The following is a 21499-nucleotide window of genomic DNA, read 5'->3' on the forward strand; positions in this document are numbered from 1 at the left end:
ATGTGATTAATCATTTTAAAATGATATGTAAAATTTTTTATAATACTTTTTTAAATTTAAACAAAATAATCTTCGACTAAAAAATTATTAAATTAATTCTCAATCTTTTAAAATATCACCAAGTTGACAAATATATAGACAAAGTAGATGTTATGTAATGTATCCTTGTATCATTTCATCATCAACATCATTATTATTATTATTTAATCTTCTATTAGATTCAAGTAGTCCCAATGTATGTTTTATATAATGTGTATAATGGGATTAAAATAAAATTAGAATTAAATTAGAGGTAATTAATTAATTTTAGATAGTTTTTAATTTAAAATTTGAATTAAATCATGATTGTTAGTTATGGTAATTAATTAATTTTGAATAGTTATGGCAATTAATTAATTTTGAGTAGTTTCTAGTTTAAAATTTAAACCAAATCATGATTTTCGTCAGAATTAAATTAGGATTATCTCCCTCTCTCTATACGGTGTAAACTCTTCTCTTATTCTCTCCTCGAAGCAAAAGCCGGTACAGTGACGCCATAGTTACCAGTCGCCGTCGTCCGCATAGGCCACCGTACGTAGGGAGGACGCGCATATTGTGTGAGTCGAGCTCGCAGCACCGCAGCAATCCGGACGTCCAACGCCTCAATCGCAGTCGGTTTGTGTCTTCTTTCTGTCGCCGGATATTCACTTTCTCTATGAACGTAGATGGTTATTATTGGGTGATTAGTTGTAGACAATGATTGGTGGTTATGATTTATACACGTTCACATTGGATGTTTGTATTTGTATGATTTTGGATGTTCATTTTTTCAAATTTTGTTGATGTTTATTCTTCGAGTAATTCAACAAGACCCAGGTAGCAGCGCTGGGATGATGCAAGCGCAGGGTCAAGGCTGCAACTCACGTCGATGACGCTGACAGTTGCAGGTCACGGATGTTCGGCTGCGTGAGGAGTGACGGAAGTTCTTTCGGCAAGACGTTGGCGCGAGGAGGCGAAGCGCGACAGTTCCAGTCGACAGGAACGGAAGCTACACGTCGCGTAGAAACAAAGCGGTAGGACGCAATTGCTGCGCACATGGTGGGGCGGCGGAAAAAGGGGATTTTTCTGCATAAGAAACAATGAGATTTTTTGGAGGGTAGGTAATGGTGGGTGATGAAGGGTTAATGTGAAAGAATTTGGGGTAAATTGAGAGTAGATATCACAAAAAACAACTAAAAATTAGGAATAATGATGTTTAATTTACATTATTAATACATATTTTTTCAAATAAACAATCCGTTGTACATATTGTATAAATATTTTATTATCTCTCTAATGGGACTCATTTATTTTTTATTTCCTCCGAGGCTCCAAACCTCCCCCCTTTTCCGCCGGGACCCCACCCAAAAAAAAAAAAAGAAGAAAAAAGAACGAAAAGAAAGTTACAGATCCTTGTAACAAGTTACAAATTATCAGTATTTGCATGATTAAAAATATTCATATTATTTTCAACTGTACAGTGTTTTCAATGCTACTAAATACACTGTTTCTACATGAGAATAAAAGTCATGTACAGAATTATAGAACTTACTATTGAATATATTGTTCACTCCTTCCCTCCAAATTTATATATATGCAAGGAAGGTCCATGATTTATAATTCTTCAATCTTCATTAATTAATAAGCTCTCATGTATTATTGCTGAAGATCAGGTTCGCCGCAAAAGGCGTCCGGTTCAAATGATTTTGCAGATTCATCACTGTAAACTCCAGGTATGACCCGATCTCTGATTTCTTTTGATGATTGATAACTTCGGTCCCCATTGATGTTGAAGAGAATAAGACCAATATATACATAAAGTTTTTTCTAAACAAAAATAACTTTTTTCTTTGACCCGATTTCTTTTTATGACCAATATATACATAAAGTTTTTTTCTAAACAAAAACTTTTTTATTGCACAGTTCGCACTTCTTCATCATATCTATCTTCTCTATTTCGAACGGTGTTCATCATGCCAAAGAAGGTACATTCAGGTGAGTTTTTGTGAATTTATTTTCACTATTTTTCTTTTAAGATCTTATATAATCGTTTACATCTACCAAATACACTCTATTGTAAGGCTCTGAACTGGCATATATATAGTGAAACATGACGTATTCCTTGAAATTGTGAATGAATCAGAGTAAAAGAGTTTTGATTTTGGTAAAAATTACCTAGCTTTACTAACCAATGCTCCCATCGAAGCAGAGAAGAAGAAAGCTAGCGCCTTCTGCGAAATGCAGGCCAAGGTTGAGAAAGAGATGGACGGTGGTTAAGGTTTTTCTTTTTCCCTAAAATCAGATTTTCATTTATTTAAACTGATTTGTTTCATTTTATCTGTTAATTTTAATTTAATGTTCAATGCTGATGTTTTGTTCAGGTTGGTAGTAAGTAGTAACCTTCTCTATTATTTTTTCAAGGTTGTTGAAGATAGAAACCTGACTCTTACCCTTCAAGGGAAAAACTGAGACAGTTAATTTCTTTTTCAATTGTGCTTTTGATTTGGAAGGTGTTCAATACTTGATAACTTTTCAGACGTTATAGATAGAATTGAAGGTTAGTTATTTGCTTGCATCTGTTGGATTGTTTACTTGTTATCTTTATGTGCATAAATCATGTGTAGAAACTATAAATTGTTTGGCTTATTAATGTGGAACAATTATTAAATTTATTTTTCAGAAAAGCAGGATGTAGTTGCAGATAATTAACATTTATATTTACATTATTTCATCGTGTTACTTTCCTAAAGTAATTCAACTAAGCCTATCCATGCTGGGACAAATACAAGAGCTAAATTTAACAGGTTTAAGATGATTTTGTTAGAGAGTAATAGAAATTGGGAATACACAAGATGTATGATATGCTCCATTTTTTGGGAGGGGTTCAAAAAAAATGAAAATGGGTAGTTTGATATTTATAAGTTTGTTGGAATCTTTTTGAGATTTTTTTCATATTGTTCTGTGCTTCCCGAGTCTTTTCGTGTGTATTATTGCTTTTTATGAAATTTTCACTTAATGAATTGAAAAAATAAGTCTTTTCAACTGTGTTAGTTTTTAACTCACTTATAACTTAAATTGGCAAAGCTTTTTATTTTGTGTCTTGAATGAATTGAATGTTTGAGCTTTTTATAAGTTTTTTGGTGCATGCATTATAGGCACAATTTTGAAACAGTATTCTAGACTCACAGAAATTCCAAAGCAATGATGCACTCAATAATGTGCAGGATCTTGACATTATGGTAATGAAATGTGATATATATATATATATATATATATATATATATATATATATATATATATATATATATATATATATATATATATGTTTTTTTTCTATGATACTCGGTTTTAAAAGTTTGCTAGCAGATGCTACACAATACTTTACTATACTTAACTTTCTTTTTGCGGGGAGAGATCTTCTCCCTTTGGGAACAGGTTGCTGTTGCCTGTATGAAGGTATGGAATATACACAGGTATGAAAGATGTATCTAAATTTTTTTAACTCCATGAAATTAAATGAATTTATTTGGATGCAAGAGCTGCAGATGTTGAATGAGAAATGCAATCTGGAGAGGCAATTCTCTGAGCTAAGAAATGGTTAGTTGAAGTCTTTGTTATTTATGGTTTAACTCCAGCAGTTTGTTGAATTACAAGAAATTTAAAATTAGTATAGCTGATCAGTTTTCAATATTTTGAATTGGCTCTTCATTTGGTCAGAATTTGTCTGGAATTCTAAAATATTGGTTAATCTATCATAATTTCTTTTTTCTTTTAAACGAATGAAGTGGCTTTAGAATTAAAGAAATAACTAACGAGAATTTTAAATAATTTAAGGCGGCTTCTTTAGGGATTCAAATGAGGTGTTACTTTATTTGGTTTTAATGTGTATATGTTTGAATTTCTTAAGAGGCTTTGCAGAATAAAAGGATATCTATTTAGTATTTAGGGGCTTTAAAATCTCTTATTGTAAGCTTTAAACTGCATATGTGAATTAAGTGGTTTTGATGGTTTTGAAGTTTAATTCTACAAACTAAGATTAAGGCACGAGCCTTAGGGTTTCGCATATTAACGTAGGCAAATGCAGAGTGGGCAAATTGAGCGGAATGGTTGAAGGTGGCAAATTGAGCAGAGTTGAAGGGCACAAAATCAGTGTCTCTAAGGGAGCATAGCTGAAAGGGGAGGTTGAGAGAATGAATGCTAAGCCAAGGATGGAGAAACTAGAGCTGATTTACTCTCCGAGGCAAGCGTTGAGTATGAGACCAAGGTTAGTGCCTTCATTTACGTCAAAAATTGATGTTATATTACTTTGATTTGCACTCATCTTAGACTACTCATTATTTGGTATGCTTGATTAGCTTATTTTTACTCATCTGTGATTGGCCTTTAGATGAAATAATATAAATGCAACTTATCATCAATTCATAAGTATCATAATAATAACTGCATAATAACCTTTTGAATTTGATCAGGTATTTTTGTTTTCTGTGAATTTTTGTGAGACAAACAATTATTTGATAATAACATTTTGAATTTTATCAGGTACCTCTTATATGAACACAGCTATAACTCTTGCTGTTTCAAATTAGTGCTTTAAGTAATTTGAATAATCTCCTACAACTTAGTTTCAGGAACTTCAACTCTTAAAACATAGAGAACGAGCTTAAAGTAACTACCATTATAGTATAGAGGAAAACCCCACGAATGAACGACATAAATCCAGAATATAAGAATGGAATTAGAGAAGCACTAAAAAATTGGTTTCCAGTTTCCACCCTCAGTAACTGATAAATTAAGTGCTGTGAAGAGTTATCAATCAACCAAGTATGAACATAAATCCAGAATATATAGAAGTCTACGGAACACATATTGCTAGCATTAGGAACAATATTTTCAATGATTTATTGTGAATCAAATTGATCTCTTATCTTAAAGCATGCTATTGGTACACTTTTGATATGAACTTTCTCCAATTCAAGAATCAAGTCACATATGCAGTTGTTCCACTTCGAATATTGATTTTTGCTTTGTGGTATAGCGTTTGGTTAGTTTTAGACATATTCTTGCTTTTAATCACTTTTGATGTCATTAATTGATCAAATCGGAAAGCCCTTGATTTCTCCTTATTATGAACTATGAAGCTTATTATTGAGGTGAAAAAAATTTCATAACTACATAATTTGCTATATCTACTGGAGATGTTATAAGAATAAAAAATATCTAACACTTTTGATGGTATATGGGCAGAACATCTAGAGAGGAGTAAAAATTTATTTCCTTTCAATAGATCTCCAAAGTTGAATTATTTTTTAAAAATTATGTATTTATATTTAATTTGCTTCTCTTTTTCTTTTTTTTTTCTTCTGATTTTTGCAGGAATCTTCATCTCTTAGAAACATATCAGTGGTGATTTGTTACAAATGAATGTGCCTTCAAGAATTAGCAGGTAAGAGGGGGAAATTTTTTTCGAACATTTCAATTGATGAATCCGTCAATTACGAAGAAGTATTTCATTGGTTAGCATCCAAATTTCTACTAAAAGATCAGTGCTTTTTTGTTTTAGTGGCATACCTTTTTGGCTTTCTCAACTATAGATCACTGAAAAATATTAGTTGGCAACTATAGTTAAAAAAGATAATAACTTTTGAAAGAAGTTTGTATTTTTTTTTATAGTGGAAAAGAAAATGAAATTGAGAAAGAGAATGATCTTGATTTAATCCAAATAGCATAGTTGATCTGATAATTAATTTTGGCAGGGAGTATAAGTGGAGGAGAGAGTGTTCCAGCACCAAAAGCATCTCCTGAAGCTTGGCAAGGATTGTTATGATGTTCTTAGAGGAGAATAAGAATACTGCTGCTTTGACAACTAAAGCTAAGGTCAGGAAGGTTGTCAGTTTTGAAAAGGACTGAAAAATTCTTGAGGAAAGAGGTTTTATAATGTTAGGTATTTCCTTACTTCTTTTATTATTGTATTTAAGTTTTTAGTAAATTTTAAAAATAACTTATTCCAATAGTATTTATCTGTTTATGTATATGATGGAAAAGCATTGATTTAGTGTGTGTATATATGAACTTTTAACAGTAAGTACTCAAGGTGCGACGGAGATAGATTCTTTCATATGCACTGATGCAGTATGCTTTTGTTTGTGTGAAGAAGAATGAGTACATGAGTTCATAATAACACTGCTGCTTCAAAAAAAATCATCCTTTCTAAACTAAAGATTTTCATTTGGGTTCTTTACTAAGAACAGATGAGAAACATGTTTTGGAAAATGCAGCTTTTAGAATTCTAATTTCTTTTGCTTGACCCCTGTAGGATTAAAAATAATAGTTGAATCCCATCAAATGTAACAGTTAATTCAACATGGTGTTTTAACTATACCATATATCCTTTCCTTTTATCTTTGTTTTTAGAATTTGAATAAATTGAATATTTTAGCTTATTTTTATGGCTTTCCTATATATATGTCTTTAGATTGTTGTTGTATACTTTTTTTAAACTTTTCTCATTCTGATCAATATGGAAATGTTACAGCTTTGCTTAGCCATGATTGCAGTGCTCAAAGGAGGCACCAACAGGTACGGAAGTTTCCTGTTATCACATAAAATTGCAGGGTAAAAGTAATTAATACACAGGAAATGCTTTCATAGTAGTGTATTGTAATTCTCGGTGGGAATGTTTGAGTAGTCTAGTGTATATAGCTTTAGTGCATATTATCTAGGATGCAGTTACTTTTGTTTTGACAATTTAGTGTAATATAAGATAAGATTATCAAAATTATCTCATCACAATTCAAAAATTTGGTGCATTACGTGCATTAAAGGTATGAAAATTAAATACTAAACCATTTTTGTAAACATGAAAATTGCGTGGATTAAAGGTATGTTCCTTGCATTGTGTTATTTTATTTTTTCTTATTATTATTAGTAATTAGTAACTAAAGTTAGTTTCTAGCTGCCTAGTTTTAATTTGTCGTTGGGTCATAGGCTGTGTAATTTTTTATTTTTTTATTTTTTACTAAAGATAGAAAAACTTGAACACATGACCTCTTAAATGAGTATGGAGAGATTATGCCATTTGAACTATAATTCATTGGCCACAGGCTGTGTAATTTGATTTTTGAGTCATCTTAATTTACATTGGTGGAAAATTGTAGTTCATGACATTTATTGGATTTTTTTCCTTTTTTATTGTCAATCTTTTTAGTGCCTCAAATTAATCAGTAGCTTAATATTTTATATCCCTGTCAAGTACTATATATATATATATATATATATATATATATACAAATACGAATAATATTTTTCTTATAGTGACTTGGATGACTTGATAGCATTCACCATCTCCTTCCGTTTTAGTTTATTATTCATTGATAAGCTTTTGGTACATATTTATATGTATTTTTATTTGTCAATTGTTCACTATGCACTATTGGATACGTGTCTTAGTCGTTGAGAGTTTGGAGAGTATTTAAGCCTATGGTGTTAATTAATTGCTTGCTATATATTTGTGTATGTAATAATGTCATGGGTGCTATGTTGAACATATTAATAAAATAATAATATTATAAAGTATAGTTAAAGTATTTTAATATATGTAATAGTATTCTTTTGCTTGCTATATCTTCTGTTGAATACTCAAAGCAAAAGAAGCAAAAAGTTTTTGAAGCGAAGATTGGAATTGATGAGCCAGAAACTTTGGTGCTCACCTCTCTTTTTGCTTTTTCCTCCCTTTTTTTCGGGGTTAAAAAGCTTCCTTAATTTCTCATATACTCTTTTTTGTTAAGAAGCTTTGGCTGTGAAATTATGGCAAGAGTCTAATTTGTTGGGTTAGCAATACAAAAACCTCATATGAGTAATTCTTTTTTCTTTTTGGTGCACCCATTTGCCTTCTTAACATGTGATTATTTCTTAATATTTATAGGTACTACTAAAAAGTATTATAGCCCAAAAGTTTTTAAAAGTTCAGAAGCTCTTGGATTAAACAAACTCATATTTGCCAATGAGCCATAATTCACACAGCATTCCGCCCCTTTCCTATCCCAAAGGTCTTGGGTTCGAGTCCTACCAGCTGCAACCGAGAAGAAAAAATTGGTAAGTATGTGAGAAGTGTGTGAGTGTATATTGTGTACCGAGAATTGGGAGTTGTCCAATCCACTGACAAAAAAAAAAAAAACTCATTTAAATTACTATTGACAAGGAAAAACCATTGGTCTTAACTTGTGTTGCACATGTAATATCACATATAGTTCCCCTAAATGGCTCATGAACTAGTAGAGGATGAAGGAGTTTTTTTTAGAAGATTCCAAATATGCTACCAGTTTATAAAAGCTACAGAAAAAAAAAAAGCAACACCATTATTGATTCGAAGAACTAAAAGAAAATAGTTGTTTCATTAGGTATGAGCCATTGACCACTGTAGTAGCCACTGATTTGTGCTTTAAGGCACTACATTTTATTCTACTTTTTGTATGTGTAAGGATGTTAGCATGTGCTTAAATGTTGATTTGTGTTACTTTAATAGATTAGCCAATTATATATGCTTAAGTAGAAGAAAAATGTTGATTATGTTGTTGTATCAACTATTGTGTTAAGTAACTGAACATCTCAACTATTTTTTTTATTGGAATAATTATGCTAATGAAGTTATATAGGAAATGTGTCTAATTTTCTGAGAATAAATTTAGTTTATGTAATTAATAGTTAGAATTTGTTTGAAGTGTTTGAATAATTCTTATTGGGTTATAAATTTGAGGAAACAAATTTTTTTTTTCAGTTGTACAGAAGGAAATAAAAGGAGTGAGGAAAAATAGAAAAACTAACAAACTTATATGGGAAGTGAAGAAAAACTATGGAATATAATGTCTTATTGAATGCTCTTGAAAAATTGACAGCAAAACTGTGTGCCTTTAAGAATGTAATTAAGGGTTAGAGCATGTTAAAATCTGTTAATGCACACTTCAGGTTGGTTCGAGGGTATTAAATGATACACATCAATGCAATTTTTTATATTTATTATTTGATTATTTAATAGTATATTTATTATAAATCGAATTAGTTAGATTCGAATTTAAATATATAATTGAATATCATATGTTTAATAATTATTGTCTGTGTAATTATAATAAAAATTACTTGTATAAATTATTTAATATTTTTTGTTGTATAACAATAACAAAGTGTTGCATAATAATTTTTTCACATATAAATAAAATTTACTAATATAGACTTAAAAAAAGTTTTTTTAGGCTATCAAAAATAGAAGATGAAACATTATATTACTCTCTACAATAAATTTTTATATAAAAAAATTTATAAAGTAAGAGTAATCACTATTAATATCAATGGATATATACCTAATATATTTACTAATTTTTATATTAGAACAATCATTTGGCCCGCGTGCGAATTTTATACTATATATATATATATATATATATATATATATATATATATATATATATATATATATATATATATATATATATATATATATATATGTGTGTGTGTGTGTGAAATTGTGAAATTCTCTTTTTTCAATAACTAGCTAATATCTTCTTTTTTGCAAATTATTGTTTCTCTTTTCCAGCAACAGTTTATATTATATTTTCCTACACTTCTCCCTCTTTCTCATTGTTGACTAATTGTTAAATAAAAAGAAATTAATTATATATGTTAGTAACTGTTACGGTGGGTAATCGGAGATTAATAAGATGGATGGCTTTGGTTGGCCCAATCGTCCGCGGATGGTGGCTTCTGAGCTAGTTTGCACGTTGGAGCCTCCTTCCGACTTGTGCTCGTGAATGAATGGGGGGTGGTACCTGCAAAGACACTCCGATGCCTAAGTTAGCAAGGGTGTGAGCAGGTCTAGAGAGTATTGGGCTTAGAGATACCTGAGGCGTGTCAATGTATTTATAGTGGTGAGCCAATAACCACCGTTGGAGTAGTGCCATATTTTTAGGGTGTTAACCGTCCCATTATCTTAGGGAGGTTAAGATATGGTTCGATAAAGTAGTTAGAGAGATTTTAGGGGCAGTTACTCATTTGAATGAGTGCTTATCTGCCAACTATTCTCCGTTCCGACTTCTTGGGAGTAAGTCGGGTTTGACACCGACTTCTTAGTGTGAAGGTTGGTGCTTAGTAAGGCTCAATCCTCTGGACTAGGCCTTTTATTTGGACCTGGGCCTTTATTATTGGGCCAGGGTAGGAACAGTGCCCCTACTTGAGCCCAAGATCTTTATAAGACTTGGGTTCGAGTATTTTACTCGGGGTCGTAGTCGACTTGTTGGAGGACCGACGTGATTTTCTGAAACCGACGTGACTTTCCGTGTCTCTTCGGTTCTGGCAGTTACGTCTAATCAAGCGTCGTGTCCGTTAGGGATGTGCGTAGACTTTGGTAACGGTGCATTCTCATTAATGACTGCCCCGCTTTTACCATTATGCCCCTTAGCATGTTTATAAATACTTTCCCTCTCTTTAATTTTTTAGTTTCTGCAATTTTTCGAATTTCTTCTTGCTTTGTTCGTGCTTCATTCTTGCATTCGGAGACCTCTGCTTCTTCCAACTTTCGCTTTTGGATAAAGGTTAGTGTTTTACTTTTATGACATGCTTTGTGATTGCATGCTTTTATTTTCTTTGGAGAGGGAGAAGTGACGTTGTAGGCCTTCGTATCCCCTTAGGGACTCTCGTTTTTTATTCTTTTTCCTTTTTTCTTTGTAGGTTTTCATCGTATTTTTAGAAAAATGTCTTCTGTAGAGGCTCTTTCTCAATGGGTTGATGTCACAGTCCTAGGAGAGGAACCTTTGGTCGATGCGGAGTTTATTACTCATCTTCGTACTCACCACAGGATTTGTGTTTCTGAGGATGACGAGCCGAAGTATGAGTTGGTAGTCCCAGGTCCAGAAGACCAGGTTTGCTTTGGGAGGGCCAATGAGGCATCTTCTCATTTTTTCTTTATGTATGAATGTATGATCACCCGTCTGGGTGTCTTTCTTCCTTTTTCGGATTTTGAGATGTCTGTTTTGCACCACTGTCGAGTTGCCCCTACCCAACTTCACCCCAATTCTTGGGGTTTTCTGAAAATTTATCAATTTATTAGTCAAGCTTTGGACTTCCCGACTTCTTTAAGGATTTTTTTTTCTTTTCCACATGACTAAGCCCTTTAGTGCGCTAAACAATAAACAGCAATGGGTGTCCTTCCAAGCCATACAAGGTCGGAGAATTTTCACCCTTTTTGACGAATCCTTCCATGACTTCAAAAATTATTTTTTCAAAGTGCAAGCTGTAGAGGGTCACCACCCCTTTTTTCTGGATGATAACTCTTCTCCTTGCTTTCCCTTATACTGGCTGGAGGCCTCCTCTTGTGAGAAATATGGTCTGGATGACCTGGATGAAGTAGAGGCTGCCATTGTGGGGTTCCTCCGAGAAGTATGGGGGAGGGCCCCATATTTGGATACTAAAAAGTTTCTCCAAGGGTCTCCGACCTTTATCCAAGCGCAGCTAGGTAGCTTTTTCTTGTTTTAAATTTTCGACTTATCAACTGATCATTCCGACTTGTTTGATTCCTTAGCTATTATTTTTCTTTTTCAGAAATGGCTAAGACAAATACTCAAGAATCTTTCCAGAGAGTCCAGGAGGCCAAAGCCAAGTCTCGCGCTCGGGCTGGTGGTGCCAGGGTTATCTCTCCTCCTCCTCCTCCTCGGAACATTGGGACTCTTTCCAAACCCATTGTAATTTCTTCTTCAGCTCCCCCTCAGCCGCTCCCCGTCGTCCGACCTTTCCCTGATCCAAAGAAGCGCAAGACTTTAGAGTTTGGTGCTTCTGGTGAGGTTAAGGCGGATGCTATTGAGTTTGTCCGAAAGAATATCTATCCCCATGTTCGTATAGGCATGGATGATATGTCTGTTCGGAGCCACCTTACCACTATGGTCGAGGAGAGTCTCAAAGCGGCGGGGGTTTGTGGCAAACTCTTGGATATCTTTGAGAAGGCTCCCCTCAGCTCTTTAGGGACGACCTCGAAGGTCGAGGAGCTGGAGGAAAGGCTTCGCTCATATCAAGAGCATGAGGGAGAGTTGAAGAAGGAGATCGCCAAGCTGAGGGAGGAAAGAGATACCTTCCGGGAGAAAGGGAAGGTTTTGCAAGCCCAGTGCAACATGGAGATGGAGTTGAGAAAAACAGCGCAGGCCAGCTATCAGAGTTTATTCAAAGATCTTGTGTCTGTGAAGAATGATCTGCTGAATTCTCGGAAGGCATATGATGAGTTGGAGGACTCAATTGCTGATGGCGCCGAGGAGTCTTGGAGGATTTTCTTGGAGCAAGTCAGGGTGATTGCTCCCGACTTGGATCTTTCTCCTTTACATCCTGACAAAGTTGTTATTGATGGTGCCATCGTGGATCCTCCTGCCCCCGTAATCGTTTCCGAGTCAGAATTGAAGACTCGGGGGCAGAGGATTATTGAGTCCCCTCCTCGTTCTAAAGACGCTCCGAGTTCTTCAGTAGTTCCTCCTATCTCTTCATCTCCCATGGATGCTTCTGGTGGCGCTCCTCCTGACTCCGGTGGTGGTGATCCTTCTAAAAAATGATTTTTGGCTATTTGGGGTCCGGCCTGTGGGCCCCCGTTTTTAAACTCTTTATTTATTTCTGGTTGGTGGCGTTGAACAATTTTCTTTGGCCTTTTGAGGCCGTAAACAAAATATTTTGAGTACCCTTTTTTAATAAGGGTTTTAACTTAACAAAATAAATACCCTTTTTTGGATAAGGGTTTAAGTTACCTTATGCGTGTATGCTTTTTTGATTTTCTGAATTCCCCTTGACCTTTTCTTGAAAACCTTTCTTTTTGGCTTGTTTATTTTTCTGAGCTTTTTGTTTAAGGACTTTTGGGGCATCCTTTAAACTTCTTCCTAGGTTTTACAATCTCTTTTCGTTATCCCTTATACTCAACTTTGTTTTAGCGAGTTCTTATGACTTAGGTTATTTTTGCGATGCGTTTTTCTTCTACTCGGTCCTTCACTCCGATTTACGGGTCGAAGTATTTCCGAGCTTTTCTACTCGGGCTCTTGTTTCAACTTATGAGTCGGATTTGTTCCCGAGTTTTTACGATCGACTCATATAACCTCTTTACACCAACTTGTACCTCGTCGTTTTATCCTGACGACCATATAGGTCGGTTCATGGGATTTTCACATTTTGTCGAGCTTAAGTCGGCGCGTTTCGTAGAAAGACTTTAGAAAATAAAAAGGATTTTATAAGAGATATCGTAGATGAAAAAGATCTTTATTAATTGGGGAGGCACCTTTTTGCTACTAAGGGTTTTAATAGCCTATTTCCCTTAGCCTCTACTATGATGCCTCGTTAAAAACCCTTCTCCAGAAAAAATCATTTTGGGAAAAAATCATGAAGTTGGGAAAAGAGTACATCAGGGAGTAAAGTTCACTTTTAACTGTAGTACCTTCTCATGTTACAAGCATGCCACGACCTCGGGAGCTCAGTGCCGTTCAGGTCGGTTATTTTATAATAACCTTTTCCTAAAACTTCATTGACTTTGTATGGTCCCTTCCAATTTGCGGCGAGCTTCCCTTCTCCTGATTTGTTGGCTCCGATGTCGTTTCTGATTAAGACCAAGTCATCTGGAGCAAACGTTCTTCGAATGACTTTCTTGTTGTACCTTGTGATCATCCTTTGCTTCAACGCTGCTTCTCTTATCTGGGCGTCTTCTCGGACTTCGGGGAGCAAGTCGAGCTCCTCTTTGTGCCCCTGTATGTTTTCGATCTCATTATGGAGAATTACCCTTGGGCTTTGCTCATTGATTTCTATTGGTATCATTGCTTCTACGCCATAGACTAGTCGGAAGAGCGTTTCTCCGGTGGCGGATTGAGGCGTTGTCCTGTAAGCCCATAATACTTGGGGGAGCTCTTCGGCCCAAGCTCCTTTTGCTTCTTGCAATCTTTTCCTTAGTCCTGCCAGTATGACTTTGTTGGCTGCCTCGGCTTGCCCATTGGCTTGTGGGTGCTCCACCGAGGTGAACTGATATTTGATTTTCATACTGGCTACTAAGCTTCTGAAGGTAGCATCGGTGAATTGGGTTCCATTATCCGTAGTGATGGAATAAGGTATCCCATATCTTGTGATGATATTTTTGTAGAGGAACCTCCGACTTCTTTGAGCGGTGATGGTGGCCAATGGTTCTGCTTCTATCCACTTCGTGAAATAGTCTATTCCCACGATAAGGCATTTGACTTGTCCTGGCGCTTGGGGAAAAGGACCTAACAAATCCATTCCCCATTTTGCAAAAGGCCATGGAGAAGTGATACTGATGAGCTCTTCTGGTGGAGCCACGTGGAAATTTGCATGCATCTGACATGGTTGACATTTTTTTCACAAATTCTGTGGCATCTTTCTGCAAGGTCGGCCAATAGAATCCAGCTCGGATTACTTTCCTGGCTAGTGACCTTGCTCCAAGATGGTTTCTGCAGATTCCACTATGTACTTCCTCCAACACCTCATCAGTTTTTGAGGTCGGTACGCACTTTAACAGTGGTGTTGATATCCCCCTTCTGTAGAGGATATTTCTCACCAAAAGTGTAGTGTTGTGCTTCCCTTCGGATCTTTTTAGCTTCTCTCTCCTCTTTAGGGAGGATGTCGAATTTCATGTATTCAACTAAGGGGTTCATCCATCCGAGGTCTAAACCGACTACCTCAAGTACTTCTTGCTTGTCTTTTATTACTGAGGGTTCCTGAAGGGTTTCTTGGATCAGGCTTCTGTTGTTCCCTCCTGGTTTGGTACTTGCTAACTTAGATAGGGCGTCTGCTCTGCTGTTTAGATCCCGAGTTATGTGTTTGACTTCGGTTTCTGCGAAGCGCCCAAGGTATTCCAAAGTTTTTTCCAAGTACTTCCTCATATTTGGATCATTTGCCTGATATTCTCCACTTATTTGGGAGGTTACCACTTGTGAGTCGCTGTATATCATCACCTTTGTAGCACCGACTTCTTCTGCTAATTTTAGTCCAGCAATCAAGGTTTCATATTCTGCCTGATTATTTGAAGCCGGAAATTCAAATTTTAAGGAAACCTCTATCTGGGTTCCTCTTTCATCTACCAATATTATGCCTGCGCCGCTTCCCGTTTTGTTGGAGGATCCATCTACATAGAGTTCCCATGTAGTTGGTTTTTCCTCCTGATCCCCTGCGTATTCTGCAACGAAGTCGGCGAGGCATTGAGCTTTGATCGCTGTCCGAGTTTCATATTTTAAGTCGAACTCGGAAAGCTCTATTGCCCATTGGACCATTCTCCCTGCAACATCCGTCTTTTGGAGGATTTGCTTCATGGGTTGGTTCGTACGGACTCTTATTGTATGGGCCTGAAAGTAGGGTCGTAGCCTTCGTGAGGCTATTACTAAGGAGTAGGCAAACTTTTCTAGTTTGTGGTACCTTAGTTCAGGGCCTTGTAGAACTCTACTGATGAAGTAGACTGGATGTTGTCCGACCTCGTCTTCTTTTATCAGGGCTGATGAGACAGCCCTGTTTGCTACGGATAAGTACAGGACGAGGTCTTTCCCAGGTACTGGTCGGGTTAGAATAGGAGGTTGGCTTAAAAACTTTTTGAACTCCTGGAATGCCTCCTCGCATTCAGGAGTCCATTCGAACTGGCATCCCTTTCTTAATAAGGAGAATAGTGGAAGGGATTTCAGTGCCGATCCTGCCAAGAATCTGGAGAGGGCTGCAAATCGGCCGTTTAGCTGCTGGACTTCTCTCAAACAAGTCGGACTTTTCATTTCTAGGATGGCTCTACACTTGTCGGGATTAGCTTCGATCCCTCTTTGTGTTAGCATAAACCCTAGAAATTTCCCTGCTTCCACTGCGAAGGCGCACTTTGCGGGATTTAGTCTCATCCCGTGCAGCCTTATGGTGTCAAAGACTTGAGAGAGGTCTGACAAGAGGTCGACTTCCTTCTTGGTCTTTACCAGCATATCGTCGACGTATACTTCCATTAGACTCCCCAGATGAGGGGAAAACACTTTATTCATCAACCTTTGATATATGGCCCCCGCATTCTTTAATCTAAATGGCATGACCACGTAGCAGAAATTAGCTCTGGGCGTGATGAATGATGTTTTCTCCTGGTCGGGCTCATACATCGGGATTTGATTATATCCTGAGTAGGCGTCCATGAACGATAAGTATTGGTACCCCGAGCTGGAATCCACTAGGGTATCAATACTTGGTAGGGGATAAGGGTCTTTAGGACATGCCTTATTTAAGTCGGTGTAGTCGACACACATTCTCCATTTGCCATTCTGTTTTTTGACTAGCACTGTATTGGCTAGCCATGTTGGGTACTTGACTTCTCTAATGAAGCCAGCTTCCAGGAGTGCCTGTACTTGTTCTTCTACTATTAGGGTTCGTTCTGGGCCGAGCTTCTGTCTTCTTTGCTGTACAGGTCGGGATCCCGGATAAACCGAGAGTTTGTGGGACATGAGCTCGGGATCTATTCCAGGCATGTCCGAGGCCTTCCAGGCAAAGAGGTCGGAGTTATCTCTTAGGAGCTTAGCCAATCCTTGTTTTAGGGTTTCCCCTAGATTGGCTCCTATATGAGTATTTTTCCCTTCCTCCTTACCGACCTGTATCTCCTCGGTTTTTCCTCCCGGTTGTGGTCGCAGCTCTTCTTTGGCCCTTGCGCCCCCGAGTTTTATCGTGTGAACTTCTCTGCCTTTCCCTCTTAGATTTAGGCTTTCATTGTAGCACTTCCTTGCCAACTTTTGATCTCCCCTTACCGTTGCTATTCCCGCTGAGGTCGGGAATTTCATGCAGAGGTGAGGAGTAGATACCACTGCTCTGAGTCGATTGAGGGTAGCTCTGCCGATTAAAGCATTATATGATGACCCCACATCAATGACTATGAAGTCTATACTCAGAGTCTTTGATTTTTCCCCTTTTCCAAAAGTAGTGTGAAAGGGGCAAAAATCCTAGCGGTTTTATTGGCGTGTCCCCTAATCCGTATAGGGTGTCGGGGTAGGCTCTTAATTCTTTCTCATCTAACCCTAGCTTGTCGAAAGCAGGCTTAAAAAGGATGTCCGCCGAGCTTCCTTGGTCTACTAGGGTTCTGTGGAGGTGGGCATTTGCTAGGATCATGGTTATCACTACTGGATCATCATGTCCAGGGATTATTCCTTGCCCATCTTCTTTTGTGAATGAAATGGTAGGGAGGTCAGGTGACTCTTCTCCGACCTGATAAACTCTTTTGAGATGTCTTTTGCGAGAGGATTTGGTGAGTCCCCCTCCCGCGAACCCTCCTGAGATCATATGGATATGTCTCTCTGGTGTCTGCGGTGGTGGGTCTCTTCTATCCATGTCGTCTCGCTTTCTCTTTCTGTGACCGTCCGACCTTTCTATGAGATATCTATCAAGCCGACCTTCTCTAGCCAGCTTTTCTATCACATTTTTAAGGTCGTAACAGTCGTTTGTGGAGTGACCATATATTTTATGGTACTCGCAGTAATCGTTGCGGCTTCCCCCTTTTTTATTTTTAATGGGTCTAGGGGGTGGCAATCTCTCAGTGTTATAAATCTCTCTATATACGTCCACTATAGAAACTTTCAGAGGAGTATAGGAGTGATATTTTCTTGGCCTTTCGAGACCGAGTTCTTCCTTTTTCTTGGTTTCCCTTTCTCTCTCTTTTGTTGAGGGAGGGGGTCCGGGTCGCCAACTCAGGTCTCTTAATTTGGCGTTTTCCTCCATGTTGATGTACTTTTCAGCTCTTTCCTGTATATCACTCAAAGAGGTGGGTGTCTTTTGGATATGGACTGCGAGAAGGGACCTTCTCTAAGCCCATTGACTAACCCCATTATTACTGCCTCGGTGGGTAGGTCTTGAATCTCCAAACATGCTTTATTGAATCTTTCCATATAGGCTCGTAAAGATTCTCCGACCTCCTGTTTTATTCCCAGGAGGCTCGGTGCATGTTTCACTTTGTCTTTCTGGATTGAGAACCTCATCAAAAACTTCCTTGAGAGGTCTTCAAAACTAGTAACCGACCTCGGGGGGAGGCTATCGAACCACTTCATCGCTACTTTCGATAGAGTGGTCGGAAAGGCTTTGCATCGCGTAGCGTCGGAAGCATCAGCTAGATACATCCGACTTTTGAAGTTGCTCAGGTGATGCTTTGGATCCGAGGTTCCGTCATAGAGGTCCATGTCAGGGCTTTTGAAGTTTCTCGGAACTTTAGCCTTCATTATGTCCTCGCTGAAGGGATCCTCCCCACCTAAGGGTGGTTCTTCTTGTTCGTCGCGGGAGTTGCGACTTTTGAGGGAGGATTCCAACTGTAAGAGCTTTCTTTCTAACTCTTTTCGTCGTTCCCTCTCCTCTTTTAGGCTCTTTTCAGTTTCCTTTTGCCGCTCTCGTTCCTGCTCTAATTGCTCCAGGCGGCTGTGGATTAATCCCATGAGTTCAGTTACATGGGGTGGTCCTTCTTTTTCTGACTCGCGCCCTTCTGAGGAGTTTACCTTCGGGTTCTTTATTCCGGAAGTGCCTTCCCTGTGTTGATTATCGATTTCTTGGTGGAGGGTGAGGTCCACATCGTTGTTGCCTGTGTCCAGATTCTCTCTTGTTCAGAATCTGTCTCCACATGGCCTTCTTCGTGGGATCTATCCGCCATCGTTGGATGATCTCTCGGGTCCCCGGCAACGGCGCCAATGTTACGGTGGGTAACCGGAGATTAATAAGATGGATGGCTTTGGTTGGCCCAATCGTCCGCGGATGGTGGCTTCTGAGCTAGTTTGCACGTTGGAGCCTCCTTCCGACTTGTGCTCGTGAATGAATGGGGGGTGGTACTTGCAAAGACACTCCGATGCCTAAGTTAGCAAGGGTGTGAGCAAGTCTAGAGAGTATTGGGCTTAGAGATACCTGAGGGGTGTCAGTGTATTTATAGTGGTGAGCCAATAACCACCGTTGGAGTAGTGCCATATTTTTAGGGTGTTAACCCATTATCTTAGGGAGGTTAAGATATAGCTCGATAAAGTAGTTAGAGAGATTTTAGGGGCAGTTACTCATTTGAATGAGTGCTTATCTGCCAACTATTCTCCGTCTCGACTTCTTGGGAGTAAGTCGGGTTTGACACCGACTTCTTAGTGTGAAGGTTGGTGCTTAGTAAGGCTCAATTCTCTGGACTAGGCCTTTTATTTGGACTTGGGCCTTTATTATTGAGCCAGGATAGGAACAGTAACATTTAGAATTCGGCTAATTTTTTAGATATTGGTCAAATTTTAGTATAATACTTAATTATGAAATTTTATATAAATATTTTTTAATTTGGAGGCGAAACAATTCGTAGGGGACATATTATGTTTTTAATATTTAAATTTACAATATATAACGAACATATTGTATATCTTTATGATATACGAGAGGCATATCCTGAATATACAGGAAATATATTGTCTTATGCTAAAATTTTAAAAAACACTATAAAATTTAATAATTGAGTATTATACCAAATGAATATCTAAAAAAATTTACGTTAGTATTCACCTGTATATACTCCCAAGAAAGTTACTCACATTTCACCTCTTTTGCTAAGAATCTGTCTATTTCAAGTTTTTCAACCTGAGACGGGTTGAACTAATACAAAAAGAGTAAAGGACAAATCCATCCCTGACCTTTTTTTTCGCGGACATTTTCGTCCTCGAGGTTTGAAAAATACTTTAATGTTCCTGACCCTCCGAAAAAGTGGACATATTTACCCCTCCGTTATAGTCGCTCCGTTTGTCCTGACGGAAAACGGTGACGTGGCTCCCGTGGCGCTGACCTGGCCGTTACGGGCTGCCACGTGGGATGGACTTTTGAAAAGAGGACGTATTAGTCCTTTCACACAAAAACGTGTAGCTTTTCAAAATAGGACATATTAGTCCTCTCACCCCAAAACGACGCCGTTTCTCCCCCACCCCTCCAAATACACTTTAATCCCCTTCTGCATTTCCAATCAACAATACTTCACCAAATCCAGAAGCAGCAAATTCAGATTCAACAAGTAATTCAGCGACATATTCACCAACAACAGAGCACAAATTCAATTTCACAGGCTCAGTTCACAATTCAACCAGTCCAAATTGTGCAATTTATGAAGAACATGTAAGAACTGCTTATAATTCTGAAAAAATTGCTACACTCTCAAATAGAATCAGCAACTTACCAAAAATTACATATGGAGAAAACGGATCTGAGAGAATAAGAAAAATTATGCAAACAGCACCTGAGAGCTTGAAGGAGTGAGATCAGATAAACTCTCCGGTGCATCGATTACATGCCACCGAACACTGAAGCTCCATTTTTCGTCTGAAAGCAGTCTAGAGATATGACCAACAGCAACATGAAGATTTCGGCCCACGACATAAATATGGCAATTGCAAGCATTGACAGCAAAAGGCTTGCATATTTGCTCAGGCAAAGGGGGGCCATCTATGGCATCCCAGGAGTCTGTTTTCGTGTCATAGACCTTTAGCTTCATTCTTTCGAGCTCAGAGACAACAAACAAGTGGCCATAAACAACGACACTTGAACCGGTCCAGCCTTCTCTAAGTCTAACATCCATGTTTTTCCAATTATCTGTTCTGGGATCATAGACTTGTCCCCTTGGAGAGACATAAAAGGGCCATAACCAGCTTTCGTTGAAGAGAAGCTTTCCGTTGAGAACTGCTGCATCATAAGATGCCATATTGGTTCCTATGCTGGCGATAGAGCGCCAATTTTCAGTGAGAGGATCCAATACCTTTCTCATCTAAATACACACCTCACTTAAACCCTCCCTTTCACAACTAAACTTGATTTCATTCCCCCCAAAATCCAAATCCTCCTCAACAAACACAAAATTCCCTGACTTTATGAAAGCAACTTCACCACAAAGCCAGTAACTTTACCATCAACTGGAAAGAATTTAACTTTGGAACACAGAGATACCAATTTACAAAAAGGCAAAAGCTTAGAAGTAGCACATAGAAAAAATCTCAACTTTATCTGAAATAGAAATCACTAAGGACCCCACGGCGGGACCCACAAAGACGTCATCGTCCTTGGCGGAAGCGTCGTCGTCAGTGTGTATACACTTGCCGAGTATGAAGGGAGTGGGAGCGAGCAAGGGCTTGTGGTCGAGCGAAGACGATGCGGAGGTTGAGGAAGGAGAAGAGAGAGCCAGCACTTCCGCGTACGGAGACGGAAACGGAGGAGAAGCTGGCGGGAGTGGTTCCGGTTCCGGTGGCGGCGATGATTGAGGGCTCGGCCTGGCAGAGGAGCCACTCGATGGTCTGGCCGTCGGACTTGTGGCCGAGCTCCGTCGGATGTCATGGGTCGGAATGCTCCCTTTCTTCCTTCACCCGCTCCACCTTCACACTGAACTCGAAGGATTAGGGCTCAAGGATTTCATAGATTGGGGGTGGGGGAGAAACGGCGTCATTTTGGGGTGAGAGGACTAATATGTCCTGTTTTGAAAAGCTACACG

General features: G+C 38.1%; 1 protein-coding gene and 1 long non-coding RNA gene across 16 annotated transcripts; one reads left to right on the forward strand and one right to left on the reverse strand.

Moving 5' to 3' along the window:
* The first annotated feature begins 1552 nt into the window (after positions 1-1552).
* LOC130967480 (uncharacterized) lies at positions 1553-9004 on the forward strand. Of its 15 annotated transcripts, none has more exons than XR_009081344.1 (12): positions 1553-1751; positions 1942-2013; positions 2228-2296; positions 2440-2575; positions 3174-3257; positions 3433-3615; positions 4103-4282; positions 5392-5461; positions 5772-5959; positions 6551-6594; positions 7940-8109; positions 8792-9004. It is a non-coding gene; the product is annotated as an uncharacterized LOC130967480 (long non-coding RNA). The 15 variants fall into 15 exon arrangements; XR_009081355.1 differs by lacking the exon at positions 8792-9004 and having other exon boundaries at positions 3433-3491; positions 3556-3615; positions 4073-4282; positions 7940-8367; XR_009081348.1 differs by lacking the exon at positions 8792-9004 and having other exon boundaries at positions 3433-3491; positions 3556-3615; positions 7940-8367.
* Positions 9005-19964: 10960 nt separating this feature from the next.
* Positions 19965-20719, reverse strand: LOC130965554 (F-box/kelch-repeat protein At1g30090-like). The gene is made up of 2 exons (XM_057890320.1): positions 20258-20719; positions 19965-20087 (listed from the first exon to the last, which is right to left on the reverse strand). The coding sequence occupies exons 1-2, from the start codon at positions 20717-20719 to the stop codon at positions 19965-19967; spliced, it is 585 nt and encodes a 194-aa protein (XP_057746303.1).
* Between the last annotated feature and the right edge of the window lie 780 nt (positions 20720-21499).

Source organism: Arachis stenosperma, chromosome 3 (assembly GCF_014773155.1).
Source record: "Arachis stenosperma cultivar V10309 chromosome 3, arast.V10309.gnm1.PFL2, whole genome shotgun sequence".
Taxonomy (NCBI): domain Eukaryota; kingdom Viridiplantae; phylum Streptophyta; class Magnoliopsida; order Fabales; family Fabaceae; genus Arachis; species Arachis stenosperma.